Genomic DNA, 19,256 nt, shown 5'->3' with positions numbered 1-19,256 from the left:
TCCTTTTCAAGAAAAGTATAAATACAGATGAATCATTGATTTGAAGTTTCATATAAGGCACATATTGTAACAGCTTTTGTGCATTTGTAAATCTGTGCTGCTGCTGTTAAGGAGTTAAAAAACGACCAGCGAAGTTAGCTGTCCATGACATTATAAAACTCTATGATTAGTGCTAGATCTAGCTGTAACAGGTACTGCATGATAAAGTGCAGTCTTTCAGCCTCCAAACACACAAATGTTTAGCTTCACATAAAAGTATTGCTTCAACCTATACAGAAATATTTCTGCTGCATATATCAAACGGGTATAAAAATACCCTGTAACAGTTTTGCTCCCCCTCGCTGTCCCGCATATACTATTGTAAGCATTAGTACTATCGTGGGAGGTACCCACTTTATGTACATGTTGAAAAATGTTTTGAGGTGTTCATGTATTTAAGTTATGAAATAAAAAGAGAGTAAATGCCCTCCTGTTAAGTCCTGCTTTGTTACTCATACAGTGTCAAAACATGATCTGTACAGAGTCTCTGCCTATGTAAGTAATATTCTGAACTCTTTCCCTGAAAGGTTACGATCAGGTAAGTGGTGTACCGAGACCGACAGGTCCTCACTCTAAGCCTATGCATAATGCATCACACTGTTTCCCTGTTATAACCTCCAGGTCATAAAGACATTCTTCCCTCCGTTATAGCATTAAATAGCTCCTCATCAACAACCTCATATTGTGCAGCTCTGTTGTTCAAAAAGTAGATCTGGTCAGTAGTGAGACGTGGATCATATCCCTCCCTCTGCAGCCTGGTTTTCTGGATTTTAAATGTACCTATGAACAAATGAGGAGACACATAAAACAATTTAGGATGTAAAGACACGACATCAGTGTTGGTTAAGTCAATCGGGATATCAGGACAGCCTACCTGTCATGTCGACACAAATCGAGAGGCGCAGGAACACAGGGCGAGCGTATGGGGGAAGAGATCGCTGGACTTTCTCCAAAAAACTGTTGCAGTCAAAACTCCCCGTGGCGTCTGCAATGGCAGCCATACCTGCCTTACCTTCCACACCTGGTATGACACACAAGTAGAGAGTCAAATATAATTCTTCTTATAAAGAATGAACAAATATGACCCAAACATTCTGCTGAAGGCACTGAAAGTTAACCATCACCTGGAACTGTCACGCCGTACACAGCTACATCTGTCTGAGACAAGAGGTTGCTGAGTATGCCCTCCACCTCAGTGGTGGACACGTTTTCTCCTCTCCAGCGGAACGTGTCGCCGCCACGGTCTCGAAAGTACATGTAGCCCATTTCATCCATCACCAGCACATCACCTAAAAAGACACATGGAAACTAGACATGAGACATTTATAGATTTCCCTATTTGAGCATTGGCAAAGCACTGCAATCCAGGTTTTAAAATTTTGTGTTTTCACAGCTGTAAATGTAGGAGATTAATTCTACATTTTAAAAACAAGTCATGCAAGCTGCTAAACCTGTGATGGCATGCCACCACATAATGCTTTTAAATAAACTGTTCTGTATTTTGAGACGTAAAAACAATTGGGAACCTGATATGTATGCAGAATCATTTTCCTTAAAGACATTGTGAGCTATCTTCTTCTTTGTAGCTTCCTGGTTAGCATACCCATCGAAGCGTCGTAGTGGGTCCTCCTGGTTGATACGACCCACAAGAAGCCCCGGCTCCCCTGAACGTTACAGCAAAGTAGTCCTGAGTTACTTTGGAGGATTAACACAAACTACATCTAGCAAAGCAGTTACTATAATATTACAGTTGGTTACCAGGACGACATGGCACACAGAGGCCCTGGCTGTTACGAATCAGCTCCATACTGTCCTCATCCACCCTCACCAGGCGGATCGGGTAAATGTTGGGGAGAATGCGGCTGTTGAATCCACAGGCTCCAACCTGGAAGGACAGAATCTTTCTAATCCCATCCTCATCTTATTCATAAGAATTAAAAAAAGTAACATTAATTGCTGACCTTTCCATCCAGGTTGGCGATACTACAGTTGCACTCAGTCGCGCCATAGAATTCACCGATCTGTCCCACTCCAAAACGTTCTGTGAAGGCCTCCCACACGCTGGGTCGCAACCCGTTTCCGACTGCCAGTCGAACTTTGTGGCCTTTTTCTGATGGCCGTACTGGCTGAGACAGGAGGTAGCGGCAGATTTCCCCGATATATTGCACCACCTACAACAACAGGTGAGCCGTTTTTGTTATTGTGCTTGTTCAAAATGAGCACTTTTTCAATTCTATACAAGCATGAGCTCTTACAGTGCAGTTGTGTTTGATGCAATCGTCCCAGAAGCGGCTGGCAGAAAATTTCTTCTTCACTACAACCGTGATTCCGTTGATCAGACACTGACCAACTCCCATAATATTACCTGGCAAGACAAGACGGCTAACACTTTGGTCAAGCAAGTGGAATACTGTATTTATCTAAAGAATGAGGCCATCATCACATACCTGCTGAGTGATAGAGAGGTAGGCAGTCATAGATGATGTCATCAGAACGCATCCGGAAAGCATAATACCCAAAAGCTGCAATTCTGTAGTAACTGAGGGAAGACAGGACAACGTTCTCAGTCATCATTCACTCTGCAGCGTTGGTAACAACTCTGGAAAGTGTTTCACCTACCGACTGTGTACTACGATGGCAGCCTTAGGAAGTCCTGTGGTGCCAGAAGTGTAAATATAAAACAGACGATCTGCAAAAGAGAGAACAATGACGACATATATATAACCTAAACATCATAGGAGGAGTGATGTTACTGGTAGAGCATGGAGAGAAAATAATTCTCTGTGAAATAAAAAATATAGATGATGTGAAAACTGAGGCATGGAAACTGTAAAAACCCAGAGCTTGATGGGAATGTGGTACATGTGGCACCCAGGATCCAGGAATTTTTGGAGTGGTATCTGGACTCGGTTTGAAACAAATTTTCAAAGGAAGCATTCTAACATATAAAATTAGTTTTGGAGTTAATTCAGCTTAGTCAATGACCAGGTACTCACCATTCATGCCTTTGGAGGGAACACATGGTGAAGGGGCGTGCCGGGACACAGAAGCTAAAATTGGGTCCAGCGGTCGAGCCCCCAGAAAGGCCAGATGTTCAGCGCTGAGGACTCCTGTACAGAACTTCACCATGGACTGGCTGAAGGAGGAACTGATCTCCAATACGGCTGACATACAGTAAGAAGAGGAAACCTGAGCAACATTAAATATGTACTACAACAAGTCATATAATACATGAAGACATTAAGGTCTTTAATTATGTCAAATTAAAACATCACAGCACCGTGGGATGACACTAGAACAAAAGCAAAGCAAACACAACTAATTTATACAGAAATTTAGAACCGCAGATAAACCACACAGACATAGGGCTGTTTGTCTTTTACAGATGAAACAAGTGTAAACTAACTTTAAACAGAGGTTAACAAAAGACTTTTTACTGGCAACGTGATCACTGGCCTCATCCGATCACATGGTATGAAAGATTCACAATCACTGTCATTATGTGAAAGTGTGACGCTGCAGCAGCATGCAAGCTCACGTGACGTTAAACAGGAAATATGAAGTTTGTTACAGAGGCTTTTTGGTATTCATTTGTGAATGATTTGATGTGCATTATTCTGTAATAAAGCATTTGAGAAAGAAGCACTCCACTGATGCATAATTAAAAACTACAAGCTAAATTCTGATCAGCTTTTTTGTATTTGAACATGTTCTCACCATCAACAAGCTCTGCTCCAAACACAATCGCCCGTGACCCCGACACCCCGATACAGTGCACCAGGGAATCACCACGGAGGTTGAAGTTGATGAGTGCAGCTTCCACCCCAACCTTGGCAAGGCCCAGCCACAGCGCCACATGTAACGGTCTGCTTTCCATGAAGATGGCCACCACATCCCCCGACACCCACCCCTGACCCCTTGCCCAGTGGCCAACAGCATTGGACAGCGCGTCCAGCTGCGTGAAGGTCCATGTCTCCCCTGTGGCTTCATAAATCAACGCTGGTTTATTCGGGCAGAGTTTTACTGTTTGGTCGAACATGGAAGGGATGTTACTTCCATTGCGCATGTATCTCCACAAAGCCAGCTTCACTCTCAACAGCACACAAAGGCCACTAGAGAGGATTACAGGAAAAAGACAAGGAGACATGATAGAAAGAAGATACGTACACTCAAATCAAAAGAACTACATCTTCATTTAACTTACGTGGCGTCTCTTTTGGCGGTGCGAGCAGCGATGTAGAAGTACTTCCAGGTTCTCATGCACAGATACACCCCCAGGCTTGCTGCCAGACTCCAGGACCAGGACACCCCGAAAATTCGCAGCAGTCCAAAGGACCCCAGAGAGGCTGAGACACTTGCTGCATTGTGCATTCTTGTCAAGGATTAAATTGAGAAAGATGGTTTTCATTTGGGAAACTGAGCCCTTACAGCACATGAGAGATGATTTTAATTAGCTATAAAACTTAACCGATACTGTATACAAAATTATTCACACCTCACTGTATATTAGGGCTACTGACAAATGTTCCATTTACCTGCTTTTTTGCTATAACAAAATTAATCAATAAAAGTTATATTCTGAAAAAACAGAACCTTTTTTTTTTTTTTCAAATATAACCCAAAATCCATTTTTATTCCCTCATTAATTTGGATCCTCATTAGCTGCCACCTTGGAAACCACACAAAAATACACAAAACAAGAAACGCAACAGTTGCAAAAGTCTAAACAGGTAACTTTTGTGTTTGTACGACACCTGATGATACAACTTGCTGCATTCACAACTCCCCATGGACAAAGAACTCCAGTTCTGTAACATTTACTTCAACCACCTTCCTTAAAACCCCATCAGGGATTTTGAAAGGAATTCAAGTCAGGCGACTGACGGCCGCTCTAGAAATTTCAAGGACTTCTTAATCCAAGCTTTGGTGGACTTTGAGGTCTGCTTGGTATTGTTATCCCTTTTGGAGGATGGAGAAATAATTTTTTATAGGATTATCTGACACATAATGGAACCCATCACACCTTTAAACGCTAAAGGTTTCTAACGCCCGAAGAATCAAAATAAGTCCAGGGGATCACCAGGTTACCCTGCTTCACTGTCAGCAGGGGGTTACAGTACAGCATTGTCACTGCAAACATCTGATAAATAACATGTTTTGACAACAAACCTGCCATACGGTGGGGGTTTACTATTGTTACCAATTCAAATGTCAACTGTAAACTGAGATTAGCTAATCCCTAAAGGCACACAAAATCAACACAAAATCAGTTCTCAGTAAAACATTGACATGCAGGCCGTCATGAACACACGGCACTCACCTCCGGTCTGAGCTGCCTGGAGCGACGACACCTTTCACCTAAAAAACCTCCCCGACGATCAAAACTTGTAATTTAGGCCTAATTTATTGAATTTCGCGCAAATAATTAAATTATTTTTTTAACGAATGCTGACAGCGTCCAAAACATGCGCGATGCAACTTTTTAAAAATATAAATAAGTAACCTAGTTTGTGTTTTCCACACTTCTACAGATCACTTGTCGCTAGCACGCTTGTTGTTCACTATGCTAGTACATCATTTACAAATAAACGACATTTACAAATATGTCACAAGCGGAACCTGGAGGATAGCACCGACCGGGGAGAGCACATCATTCATTCTGCACGTTCAAAAACACACGCGATTATGAATAAAAGCAGTGAAATGCTGAGTGAATCAGTATGAGGCTAGTCTCTGTACTCCATATTGAATTTAGATGATGCCTCGGCAGCACCGCCCACCCCGGTGTCAGGTTTCACGAACCGCTCAGCCATTGGTCAGGTTCAATGCTCGTCAAGCTTTCCTCAACGTTTATTGGACAAAACTAATTCCGTTACGACCAGATTCGGTGGAGCGACTATTTAGCGTCGTACCGGCACAGACTACTAACGACTTTCCCTGAATGCTGCGAAACTCGCTCACCATCCCTTAAACACTCCCACCGTGTTCCACTTCCTCCCCGAAGATCAACCACTCCTGTTTTCACTGAGATAAAACTGCAAAGACAACGTTTTGATGTTTTGTGATTGTGACCACGTCAATTTATTTGTTTATACAGTATATCGGATTTTGATTCAGTTTCATCTTTATTTGCATGAAATGAAGAAAATCAGGTCATTAATAGTTCGATCATTCAAAGAAGCCTTGGAATAATAAGACTCCCTTTCTTGATTATTGATTTTAGTGTTTGATTATTATACAAGCACAAGTGCTTTCTAGGTAAACATGGACAGAACCATTCTGACAAATACAAACACTTTTTATAAATTACTTTTCTCACTCACTATTGTGCTACAGAAGCAGATGTGGGATGTGATCATTTGGATTCCCCCTCCTTTCAGGCTTGTCTTTGTCCTGCCACCCGATATCTGCTGTGATCAACCTCAATTGTATTCTCATTTGCATGAACAAAATGCAGTCTATTGTGATACATTTTGTGTTTTACTCTAGGGATTAAGCTTGATGACGCTTGCTGGTTAATCCTTTCTTTTTCTCAAGAATAATTATAATTTAAACAATGAATTCCACAGACATACAGACTGCATGTAAATCTTGCAAGAGCCTCGATTTCTGCAGGATTCCAGGCATTGCTATGTTCCTAAGACAAGAGGAAAGTGAATTTTTCACCTGAATTGCTTCTTCTGCATATTTTCGTACGATTACAAATAATTATTTCACTCTTGATACCAGTCTCATAACTCCACACTTGATTTATGAGCACCTACCACATAACCTGCTCATGTTACAGACCTTCAAAGGTTATGAAGGACCACATAAAGCCTCAGAGAGAATGATTAAATTCCACTGCTTCTCCTTGTGTCAACACCACTAAAGCAGCAGAACATTAAAAGTCATGGGATTCACTCTGCTCCCTGTCTAGTCTGTTTAATTTCTCTGTCACAGAATACTGTTCTGTTCTTTTCACAACATATGTCAGCGACTCAGCCATATTAAATTAATACCCTGTTGACCTTATGGGACATATCCTCCCTCCATTATTTGTGTCTTAAAAAACTTTAGTGGGATGTGTGAATTGCCTCCCATCTCACATCTATAATGAAAGTAGATTAAATAGAATTAGAATTAGAATTAGTATCTTTCATGATGATCCAACTCCTAGTCATACTGTAGTCGAATTTGCCATAAGAAAATAATGTGGCAAATATGTCACTTATGAAATTACATTTAAATCTTCATGAATAATATATTATGCTTTCCTTCAGAAATTTGAGTTGTTTTGAGTGGAATATGTGACCAAGAAAAATGTTTTTGTCTGCAAAGCTGCTTGAATTACAATATTCATTTATCACCGTGGTTCATATTAATTTGCTTTTGCCCTTATTTTCTTTTCCCTCGCTCGTTGTAATTTCATTCTGTCCCTGGCCTGACTGTCCCTAGAGTGGCTTGGCAACTATCTTATATGAATATGATGGACTTGCATTGTTCTCATTCTTCCTCCCTGGATGTGTTCCATCTGTTCATCTTTCCTCTTGATCCTTTGAACCAGAGGGGATCTGAGAAGTCATTTTCATTGTGTAGTATTGATCCAGTGCTAAATGAATATCTGAGCTGCAAAATAAGTTACTTGTCGGGAAAATTTTCTAATTTACTCTCTCAAATGCATCTAATTTCCTGCACTGAACTGGGGCTATAATCATTAATTCCCAAGATGTAATAAGATAAGATGCTAACTAAACTCTGCCCTTAAGTTTTCTGGAAGAAGAAGCTGAGTGTAAATCTGAAAAACCCACCCACAGCGTCTCAATATAGTGTCTTGAAAGAGGTAAAATGCAGGGATATTTATGTTTTTACAGTGAATGTTTATTTAAGTAGAGACTTTAGAGTTTTCCTTCAGATCATCATGTAAATGGACTGGTAAATGGTCTAAATATAGTGCATTCTTGTAGACTGCTGAACCACTTAAAGCATTCCCCTTGTCACACTAACAGTCATATTGTAGTGTAACAGGAACCACCTGGTTGAACTGGTTACCAGTCAATCAATCAATCAATCAATCAATCAATCAATCAATCAATCAATCAATCAATCAATCAATCAATCAATCAATCAATCAATCAATCAATCAATCAATCAATCAATCAATCAATCAATCAACCTGTATTTGTATAGCGCTTAATAACTTCAGCAGACATTTCAAAGCACTTTAACAGACAGAGAATCCCAACAGGACTCTCCAAGCACGAGCGACAGCTTATGCTTTCTCTGGATGGTCTAACTAGTCACACTAATACTTCACACCAACAGTACTGGGTTCTGTATCTTGCCAAATTATTGCATTACTTATTCCATTTGCCAAAATATGTGTTCTCATAATAACAAAAATAACTTTTTTATTCTATTTCTTTATTAAAGTAATTCAAGTGTAATTGTTTGGCATTAGGCAAGATGTACAAGCACAAGGAATATATATTTAATATAAAGTTGTTTGGTAAATATTCAAGTTTTGAAACATTTTCTGTCTGAAATTGGCAAATTAATTAACTCTTCTAATATATAGATTTTATATAATACATGTATCCTTTTACAACACGCTGAATAAGGCAGGAGTGACTACACATTTCCTTGTAATATGCACACAAACATGTGAATTACAATCATCTGTCTTTCCGCTTTTTTGTTGATCATATTTGGATGAATGCATTTAAATGAGGTTGAGAAGATACACAGAAAAAAAAATCGATTGCCTTAAAATGATCTATCAAGATTATCTTTGTTTAATTAAGTACCTGGAGGACACAACACATCCTATCATGTGTACTCGATAAAATATATCCTTATGCTATCAAGTATCATTTAGATTTTATTGTCCAAAATTGTTCTGTTGGTTTGATTTTATTTTCAATTAAATACTTATTTGCAATGTGGGACAATAAACGGTTGATATGAAATTAAAGGACACTAGCTTTAAATATGCATTATCTTACATTGTCTTGCAGACTAGCCTGTATTATGCAATTTATTTCAACATTTAAAAACTGTTTTGTATAGGACAATAGACATATCTTTAACTGACCAAGGCTCCCATTTAATAGCTTATAATGAAAAAATAAAAATATTTACAACACTTCTCACTAAACAACACAGATATAATGACTATAAATGGTAGTGCGGTAGTTGTACATATGTCTGAGATGGCAGTCCTCAGGAGATAAATCAGACTTGGCTCCCACATCTGTTTGAAGCTCTTCACATGTGAGACTCTCCCGTGTCCTGGGTACTCTTAGATGCCTGAGGACCAGAGAAAAGAGATGTGACCTAATCAATCAAAACTGACACTTTCAGTAGGCTACTCTTTCATAATCTTGACAGGGTCTACTCTGTCACCCAGATACTCCACGCTTCACTTCTCATCTCCTGTAATACCTTGTTATTTTCAGTTATCAAGCCCTGGAAAAGACCATGTCTTGTTTGAATTTGCAAGGGCTCCAAAAATGTACTTCAATTGAATTATCTACACTGGATTTCTTAAGATCTTACTGCTAACCAAATGCTAAAGGTGTGACATCCAGTTCCATACAAAAAGTATAGTTTGCTCAGAAAAAGTAAATTAATGGACTTCACCACCAACACGTCACATGATATTCTCTTTGAGCCATAGATACTGTAGTGAAGAATACATAGATTCTTACTTGAGCTTTTGCAGAATGTGACCAACTTAACTCTGAGTATCTCTTCTTTGTAGGTGCACATAATCTGGAAAGGAGTTTTCCATATTCTTCCCTCACCTAAAATAAGAATCCAAAGTGAGTTTTGGCATCAGAGACAGCAGCAAAGTTATTTTTGAGAGGATGGTAACTGACCTGTTTGGCAAACAGACAGTGCATGACAAACAGCATGACGCCCTGAAGGCTGCCGAAGATTGTAAAGAGATATGACATGATTATCGTGCCCTTCTCAAACTGGAAACAACCAAATATCCACATGGTGCCCAACAGGCACAGCTGAGCAACTGCAGTAATGGTGAATAACCTGCAGGGGGAGACAAATACACATAAGGTTTAAATCTGAGACTGTGGCAGATAAGAGCTTGTAGTTTTTATATTATTATATTTATATATTTTTTCTCCTTATCTTTACTGAGACACATCATTTATTACACATGGAAAATGTGTAGTCTCACTTTCAAAACATTTACCCACACGTTTACATACACATGTACTCTTCGTTCACATGTACTGAGCATACGTGTGCAGAAGCTTGTGTGTTGCTGCTGACTCACTTTATTTTCTGCAGTTTGTCCAGGTCAGGGTTTAAACTTGAGAACTTCTGCGCTAACTTCCACAAAGTCAGGACAAAGAAGGAAATGTTTATCTGAAAATTATAGGAGATTAAGCTTTAGACAATTCTGACATCTATTTTAGGGATATTCATCATTGTTGTTTTTTCTAACTCACAATGATGATGATGCAGGCAGGGCCCAAGAAACTCCAAATTAATTCCAGATTTAGCCAACAACTGCAAAAAATTGAAACTTTATATAAAAGACCATATTCTAACAGGATCTGGATTGGATATGAAAAGGAACTAAAATAAAATCAGCATCAGTAGAGGAATCTTACTATCTCTCAGTACCATATCCCTTGGCATTGGTTAAGGCTGAAACAGCAACAATTACAGCTGGGACTCCATAGCCCCCTACCATCATACAAAGAGGTTTGAAGTTGGTGTTAAAGACCAGGACAACCATCCTGAAGAGCTGTATGCCCTCCAGACACATCCAGCAAAATGCTGCCAGATAGAAGAAATGCAGGAGCCCTGCTACCACTGCACAGCCAACCTAATGCAGCAGGGAGAGAGATGATGATCAGCATGACAGCAGTGAAAAAGGACAGAGGATTCTGGGAAATTGGGAGAAAGGAATCGTGAGCAACTTGCTGAATTGTTGTTTATAAATCTCTGGCACCCACATAAATCATTCAGTAGCTGCATGGCTGCTCAGTGTCTATTCCCTTGCTGTATTCAGAGGTTTCAGGAAATAACATTGGGCTCACTAGCAGTTTGACTGTGAGAACTTTTACAGAAGTATTTACTTGGTTCTCTGTCTGAGAGATTCCCACAAGGAAGATAAGGGTGGCAATGAAGAGGCTGATGCAGAGGTGCAAGTGGATGGTGGTTCTTGGACTTTGGATTGAGCGAACCAGCCAGAACGTCAGGATGCAGATGAACAGACAAATTAGTGACAGGGACAAACCGATCCATGTGATCAGCTGTAGCTCAAACTTGTCCTGTCAGGACAGAGAGATGAGAATCACATTACAGTAGGAAAAGATTGAAAATCCAACCGTAAACCCTGAAGTGTTGGTGATGTGATTTTCCTATGTGTCCAGGATCTCACCTCTATCTCATAGAGCGCCATGAGAACAGCAAAGCTGCTCAGATGGCTGCAGGAACACACAGTGTATTCAGGGTTGGACTCTTCCACGCTGCAGCCATGAGGAGACCACCTCCCTCCTCCCTCAGAGGAATCCCAGAACACACAACTGTGGTTAGATTTATATGACTGCGAAACAAAAAAAGAAATAATGGCCAGTATAGAAGACATCTTTCTGTGGAGATAGATTCTGCCCTCTCTATCATCTGATAGGATCCTGTATGCTACCTTTTTCAGGTGGTAGAAAGTTAGTTTAACTGGCTCTTCGAGGTAGCTCGTGTTTCTGTTACTGACAGTCGCGGTCACAATTTTAGAGTTTATCTGGAATCTTCGGTCATCTCGCGATTTCATCCCACTAAAGAAGCCGTCTGCTGAGTCCTCCAGGTTTGCAAAGCTCAGCAAGGACACCGTTGCAAAGCCTTCCGCAATCACAGCAGAACAACACTGGATGAGGATGATGTTCATTGGATTTACAGATCATCTGTGTCTTGATTAAAGTGGTAAAGTGTGATGATTTTAGACACGAACCATACCTGGGTAATGGACGGGATCCCCAGCAGCTGTCTCCAGCTGGATGTCCAGCTGGGCTTGTTTCAGTGATAAAGTTACAGATCCGTGGGGTAAGTCAACCCCTCTGTGCACCAGCAGCTGCAGCTCTGCACCCAAATACAAAGATCAACTTATAATTAACAAGTTATGACCGTGTTTAAAAAGCGAAGAAACCAAGAAGAAATTCTGCTTCTTTGAATTGCTTTGACCTGTGTGAGGGGAGGATTTCGTTGTTCCGGGGGGCCCAAGGAAAGGTCCTATGAACCTCAGGCTGTTCTCCACCATATCCAGTAAGGCAGAGACTTTCCTTTTATCCTTGAAGGCCCCAGTGGACAAAAGCTTGTCGACCACAGACAACAGTCTCTACACAGCAGAGGAGGGCCAGAGGGAGCCACATAAGCATGAGACTTTCAGGCTGCGTACATCAGGTCATTGTAAACAGTCTACAAAATTGTACACAGACATGGCCATGCAGTCATACTCAAAGGGGCCCGAACAAGTTAAGAGTTAGTAGTTATAATGAATTTATTTTGCAAAAATACCGTCAGTGTATTGGCTCCATCCACTCCTGTTGGAGTCTCAGACTGGTTTTTAAGCTCCAGACAGCTTTTTCCCAACTGCGTCATAAAGTTATATGCATCCTGAGATTCCTAGAGCAAGTTTGAGGAAAAAGACAATAATGAAAGAGAAGTATGAGCCACAACACATATTAGATAAGTGTTAATGCATACCGACTCTGTTTCTGGTATACCTTTAGCTCTCTCAGGTTTTCCTTTTGAAAATCGTCGCAGTTCAATGCTGAGGAGACAGGAAGTTCTGTTTCATTAAATTTGCTGTTGAATAGCACGACATGTTGGTACCTCTACTTGTGAAAAAGTTCTGTTAAAATATTTACAGTGCAAATATTGGTTCAGTAATGGATGTTGGAAAAAGATGAGTGTTCCTGTGTCCTTACCGGTGCAATGAAACCCTGTGTTGCCATAGTTAGTGAATCCTGCATGGCATGCACAGTAATGGCCACTGGCTCCATGGCGGCAGGTTCCATTTCCACAGATTGTCTTATCAATGACACATATGTCTGGAGAGGAAAGCGATCAGGTAGAGGAAAATAGTTTAATAGCTTTCAGTGTCAATGGAACGATAGATACTGTAGATATCCCGCTTCATCAGAAGGCTCACATCACAGTGGTTTTAAAGATAATACACAATCATATAAAACAGATCTGACCAAACTGAAACACAGCGCACACATTTATCGTCAATCTTCCGAAAAAGTTGTGAAATAGTTTTTCCAGTCTTTTTTTTAGTTTCATTTTTAGAATTTGTGATGACTGCCTTTGGAGAATAAAAATGAAACAAAATATTTAATTATAAAATACCAATTATTTTTCAGTCATTTCTCTAACCTTCACATTGCTCCTGACTCCCAGAGAAGTTAGCATGGCCAGATTTCAGTCCAAACCCAGCATTACAGACGCAGACGTAACTGCCTGGTGTGTTGATGCATTCTGCATTCTGACCACAAACGCTCGTCTCTTCACACTCATCGATGTCTGCAAGACACGACAGAATGTATTTAAGAATAATGAAAACATCACACCATGTTAAGATTACACTGCAATCATGTTGCTGCAACATGGTGAGAAAGATGTACAGATATGGATGCACATGCTGTGTATAATGTCACACAGTATTTCAGTGTTTCTTGTGTCGAGTGTACTGTTATTACCTATACATGCGACATTGCCAGTGTGGCGAAAAATTTCCACTCCATTTGAGGAAATGAATCCATCATCACAACTGCAGTCATAGTGTGGAATTGTGTTAAAACACAATGCATGAGGTCCACACAAAGCTGTGTTCTCCAAGCACTCATTGATATCTGTAAGCAAAAAATAAAGATATGACTTTAAACTTTTGACTACAAGTGTAAAAGTCAGTAAAGTGGTAATCAGAGCGTCTGCCTGCATAGATTTGAAATACAGCGGGACTGACCTTTGCATGTTGCAGATGTTTCAGCAGAAAAATTTACAGTCTTTGTGGATGACCTGAAGCCGTCTACGCATTGGCAGTAGAAACTGCCGTATGTGTTAAAGCAAGCAGTGTTCTCTCCACAGGGCCCAACATCATCCGAATAATCCTCTTCAAAGTCACATTCATTTTCATCTTCATTAAAGTTGAATGAGAGATAACACCATCATATACCCTGCATGTATGTATACATGTATATATTTATTTACCGTAATGAAATACATGTTTGATTTTCATACCAATACATTGTAGATTCACACTACTAAATCCTCTGGGGCAGCTGGGCTTTGACAGGACCACAACGGAGAAGAAGTACATAGCTGAAAAACAACCAAACAACTGTTGGTTTAATCCTCCTCTGAACATTACCTCTGTTTTGTCTATGCTTCATTCATCGCAGTTGCCTTTCTGTAACTCCATGTCGATGAAAGAATCAATGCGAATCCCTCGAACAAGACAAAGACGTAAAGACAAGGTTCATTCTCTCATTGTCCAAACCAGTTTCCTCAGATTGCTGCAGCAGCATCTGTACCATAATTAAAAATGAATTCATTGTGTATGGAGGAGCTTCCTATGTGTGAGGAAATGTCAGCTGGCATGGCCCAGCACAAAATAGCACGACATCCTCAGGGGGAAAGAGTGAAGAGTCAGTGCTATGTGGACGTATGAACGACTCCAGCTGACTATAATGCAAAGTTAATGGAAAGAAGAAGCATGTTTTGAGTTGGTAAACTTTATTTTTTATACACTGTCAGTTCACTGTAAAGAGACGCAGCTCTGTTAATTAAAGTGTGCTGATTCAGAGATATATACTCCCACTTATCACTAATGGCATCTATCTATTCAGATATGAAGGTAAGACAGCCCCACCTTTAAAGAATGTGCTATGATTCCAAAGTAAGTCTAAGTAATTCTTCATTCTCTGTATCATAGGAACCAAAGAAGGGTGAAGAAGCTGTATCCTCATTTCATCTCCCCCCCGGCACCTCTTCCTGACCCCTAAACATCGCTTGAAACACAAGCCTCATCCCATCATTTTCAGCTCAACCATTCCCAGTAAATTATTTCTGTTCCCAACAATACTGAAACATCATTTCGTGTATTCTGCTGCTCAAGCATATGCCGCAACACTCAGACATTGCAAAGAAAGTTTTGTGCTTGAAAACCTCTAAGTCGACAGTTTCACCGTTTTTTCCCCCCTCCCTTGGAAGGAAATAGCTCCGAGTAAAAACAGCATCCTAAATATAGGTTCATTTTAAGGATAAGTAAGTTCAGGATGTTATTGGCAATTTGGGAGTACAGCTGGTTTCATTAATAACATGACTAAAATAAGGTAGAGTAAAATTAGGCTAACAACATGACTTAAGATAAAAAGTGGCCAGCGGAGATTGTGGTCATGACATTACAAAATGTTTCCAGGTGTTGTTACTAACGGCAACAGTCTCTTCTTTGGAGGTTCAGATACAGTCATTATCAGATGACAGGCATCGTGGGTACTGAGCCCGTAGTGTGTAAATAGGCCTATCACTGTAAAAGCAGAAGAACAGAGGTCCTTTGTGCTTTGGGGGCTGACCAGAGGGTTGTTTGAAGAAAAACTGCTGTGTTGGGCATCATTCTTCTTCCTTTATATGAATTTATTTGTGTACTTTCCCACCCTCACTGCTGCCGAGGGGTTGGCAGTAAGAAATGAAACAGTGTAAGATTGGAATTTTGACAGCAAGACTCAGGATAAAATTGCTGCCGGATGTTAACAGAACGCTGTTTAACAAAGTAATTAACCATGAAAATTAGAAAAAAAACGTAACTCTTGATTTTTGTAGAAATCTAATTTTGTTTAAGAATTACAATGTATGAAGTACTTTGACTCACCCAGTATATGAAGGTTCCACCTGCCCATCATGGTGAAGATGAAGAAGTCCAGAGTTCTGTTTTGTTCTGTTCTCTTTATTCTCTTCTCTTCTCTTCTCTTCTCTTCTCTTCTCTTCTCTTCTCTTCTCTTCTCTTCTCTTCTCTTCTCTTCTCTTCTCTTCTCTTCTCTTCTCTTCTCTTCTCTTCTCTTCTCGTAGCTACAGTATAAACATGCTTATATATAAAAGGGGGAATCTAACGATGGCCTCTCTTTTCTTTCTTTCTTGCTTTCTCATTCTCCTCTCCCAGTCTTCATCATCTCACCACTGAGGTGACATGCTGAGATGACTTGATTTTCTGGGGAGGGGTCTCTCTCTCAATCACGCCTCTTATGCTGAGGTTTCGTAGAGGATTCGCAGGAACTTATGCTCTCACCAGGGCAGGGTCACAGTGAGAGGAAATGGCTGGGCCAGCGCATGTGACTCTGTTTCCATGACGACATGTGTTACTAAATAGTATGTTTTTACAGGTAGTTTTTATCTCTCTCTCTGTTTTTGCTAATTTTGTTGAATGAACTTTATTGCTGGCCAGGGCACAGTCGTTTGGCTGTGCGACAGGTCATTGTTTTGCTGCTGGTAGATTTAACCCCACAGGCGGATTTTTAGCGCTGAGAGAACTATGACAATGACAGATATATAGCTTTGAGTCTGAGTGTGTCCGTCTGAGACAATGCAACAATGGTAACATTGTTGAGCTTCATTTGGAAAGAAATTAATAGAAAAGCGTGTAATATCCCCTAAAGGTGGACTAGTTTTCAATGAAAGGGCAGAAAAAGAAAATTTGTTTTATCATGGATTAATGTTGAGTGTAAAACAATAAAACAGGACCGAACAACCCTGTAGCATCAAATGTATATAACACACTTTTAATGTTCACTCAACCTGAATAACAGGATGCCAACACACGGTACACAATATTGCACATGGAGACTTGTGTGGGTTGAGCTTTAAAAATTTGTGGAAATTCCAATAAGCTGCAAGCATTTCTAAAAGGAACTTAAAGGAATCAGACAAATTGTTTCATTTTCATCAAGTATTATTTTTGCAGCACTATTGTTAGGCCACTTGAAGGTCTAAAAACTCACTGAAAAGGAGATTGGCTACTGCACATTTAACACTTCTTAACAATGAAGTGAGTTTTGAACTGCATATTTCTCAGAACATAATAATGACAGACAAGAGATCTTCAGGGACTGTTGTAGAGAAAGCATGTACAGACCGATATATTACCATTTTCTCCATAACTAGGTGTAGTGTCTTTCATTAGTGCCAAAGTTTTTAAATGTTTTCTGGTTAAGATTCCATACAAATAATATATTAACCTTACGATGGCGGATGTGAACAACAAGATGCAGGCTGTAAGTGTGAATCAGGAAGACGCCACCTGCATAGAGATAAGGGTCTTACAGACAGCGAAAACGTGAACTTGTGCTGACGCGCTGCTCTGGTATGTTAAAGAACACTTTGTACTAATTTTCAGCATCCTGTTTTGTTTTGACATCTTTATTCCACAGCACATGTTGCACAACGCTGGTTCTTAATCAGCATAATAAATCACCTAAAAAACATGTTTACCATATAGTCTTAAATTTAACAAGGTGATAGGTGATTTACACTGAGAAAGTACTGAAGCCCACACACAAATTTCCTGAAGTGTTTTCTACGTGGCTGTGTTGAGTTATGATGAGCCTAATAATATCACGTTTCTACATAGCCTGAATTTAAAGAATTCTGGCCTCTTTTCCAAGTATCGTTTGTAGCCAACATGATCACAGCAAGCATCCAGGACTTTGCCCACTAGCTCACAATCATCTTCCTGCCCATACACAAACACAGAGTTTTAAATCCATGTTTGTTTGTTCTTTTGGTTCTGTCTTGAAATCTCAAACAATGAGAAGTCTGGACCTCTGTCTCAACAACTTCCTGATTAACTCTGTACAGAAAGGTCAGGATGAAGAAGGAACAGTCAAACTACTATTACAGTAACAGCTCTAATATAGTCATTTGAAATGTCTCATCGAAAGGAACGATGACATCAGTCTTACAGTCACCTTCCCTTGCATCAGCAGCAGTTGCTGATGTACACCCTAACCATACCATGTGTTAACCACAACAACCACATGACTTTGATAATAAGTTTGAAGAAAAGCTAAAACCGATGCTAGACGCCTAGGAAGAAAAAAAAGAACAGGGACAACAAAGAACTGATGATTTGGAACAAAGCATTTGTATAAATGATGTGATCATCACTGGGAGCAAAATTAAGCCGAGGAATTACAGAAATGCTGTGGACAGCGCTGACATCGAATCTCTGGAGTAACAAGTGAGTTCTCAACTGAGGGATCTGGAGATAACTATAGATCCAGACCAGATTGACATGTTACCCATTACCATCTGGAGGTGGGAGACCACCTGCAGTGAGGATCAAATTCAACAATCGTAAACACAAAATTTCTCTTCCGAAACAATGCTTCAAACTGAAAGGAAAAAATGAGAATCTCACTAAAAAGAATGCTGATATCGCTAAAAAAGCTCGACAACTGAAGAAGAATAGGCTGATCGACAACACCTGGACAAACAACTGCAAGATCTTCATCAAAACAAAAGGGCTTTCTCCGGACCAGATGAAAACAACGGTGATCAGGAGTGCAGAGGAGTTGGTGAAATATGAGCAATAAAGACGGACAAGAATTGTTACTACACTAAAGATCAGTACAACAGAATCACTTCAATATTGGGAGCTCTACAATTTTGGACACGCCAAGTATTTCATGGAACAGTTGAAATAATCAACATCATCGATGTCAGGAACATGGACTAATGAACAAAAAACAAACAAACAAAAAAAACCGCCAAAACAACAACAACAACAACAACAAAACAAAACATGTATTTGTGTTAATATGGGATTACATTAATTTTGAGACTTTAAAGAGCATATTGATATCTTTTGACGATATAATACCATGTAAAACTGTTCAAGTGTCTGCAACAAACTGGTTAAATCTTGTATAAACACTGTTTGCTGAAAGAGGTGAATATGATCATTATATTCTTGTGGAGAACACTGGCAAGGACAACGTCTTGTTTTGACTATCTGTGATGTTAACAAACCTTGTTGTTCCTAAGAAGAATGTTGACATGGTTATACTGTAGGGTAAAAGGCTAATATATGGAAGTGGATAACGGTATGAACGTCTGTCAAAATTCAATCTATGAGCTGGTTGAAAACTTTTAATGTCTGAGTTTGTTGATTAAATATTCTAATGAGAGAGATGTTTATTGATTCTGGGGATGGG

The 19,256-nt window shown here is 39.8% G+C and overlaps 2 protein-coding genes across 2 annotated transcripts; both read right to left on the bottom strand.

The window, feature by feature from the left end:
* Positions 1-649: 649 nt before the first annotated feature.
* slc27a1a (solute carrier family 27 member 1a) lies at positions 650-5,923 on the bottom strand. Its single transcript, XM_068336444.1, has 13 exons — positions 5,360-5,923; positions 4,244-4,411; positions 3,757-4,151; positions 3,036-3,203; positions 2,659-2,728; positions 2,487-2,578; positions 2,295-2,404; positions 2,001-2,210; positions 1,798-1,924; positions 1,566-1,703; positions 1,164-1,328; positions 914-1,060; positions 650-819 (listed from the first exon to the last, which is right to left on the bottom strand). Exons 2-13 carry the CDS (start codon positions 4,408-4,410, stop codon positions 662-664), a joined length of 1,947 nt encoding a protein of 648 aa, XP_068192545.1. The 5' UTR covers position 4,411; positions 5,360-5,923; the 3' UTR covers positions 650-661.
* Positions 5,924-8,421: 2,498 nt separating this feature from the next.
* On the bottom strand, positions 8,422-16,275 carry LOC137609848 (adhesion G protein-coupled receptor E2). Its single transcript, XM_068337183.1, has 19 exons — positions 15,920-16,275; positions 14,290-14,370; positions 14,015-14,185; positions 13,749-13,901; positions 13,426-13,572; positions 12,975-13,097; positions 12,771-12,817; positions 12,562-12,669; positions 12,229-12,382; positions 12,004-12,126; positions 11,699-11,889; positions 11,435-11,599; positions 11,130-11,324; positions 10,659-10,876; positions 10,494-10,554; positions 10,319-10,410; positions 9,900-10,068; positions 9,729-9,824; positions 8,422-9,327 (listed from the first exon to the last, which is right to left on the bottom strand). The coding sequence occupies exons 1-19, from the start codon at positions 15,948-15,950 to the stop codon at positions 9,286-9,288; spliced, it is 2,367 nt and encodes a 788-aa protein (XP_068193284.1). The 5' UTR covers positions 15,951-16,275; the 3' UTR covers positions 8,422-9,285.
* Between the last annotated feature and the right edge of the window lie 2,981 nt (positions 16,276-19,256).

This window comes from Antennarius striatus, chromosome 16 (genome assembly GCF_040054535.1).
Source record: "Antennarius striatus isolate MH-2024 chromosome 16, ASM4005453v1, whole genome shotgun sequence".
In the NCBI taxonomy this organism is placed as follows: Eukaryota; Metazoa; Chordata; class Actinopteri; order Lophiiformes; family Antennariidae; genus Antennarius; species Antennarius striatus.
This window is presented reverse-complemented; position numbering and strand designations above follow the sequence as displayed.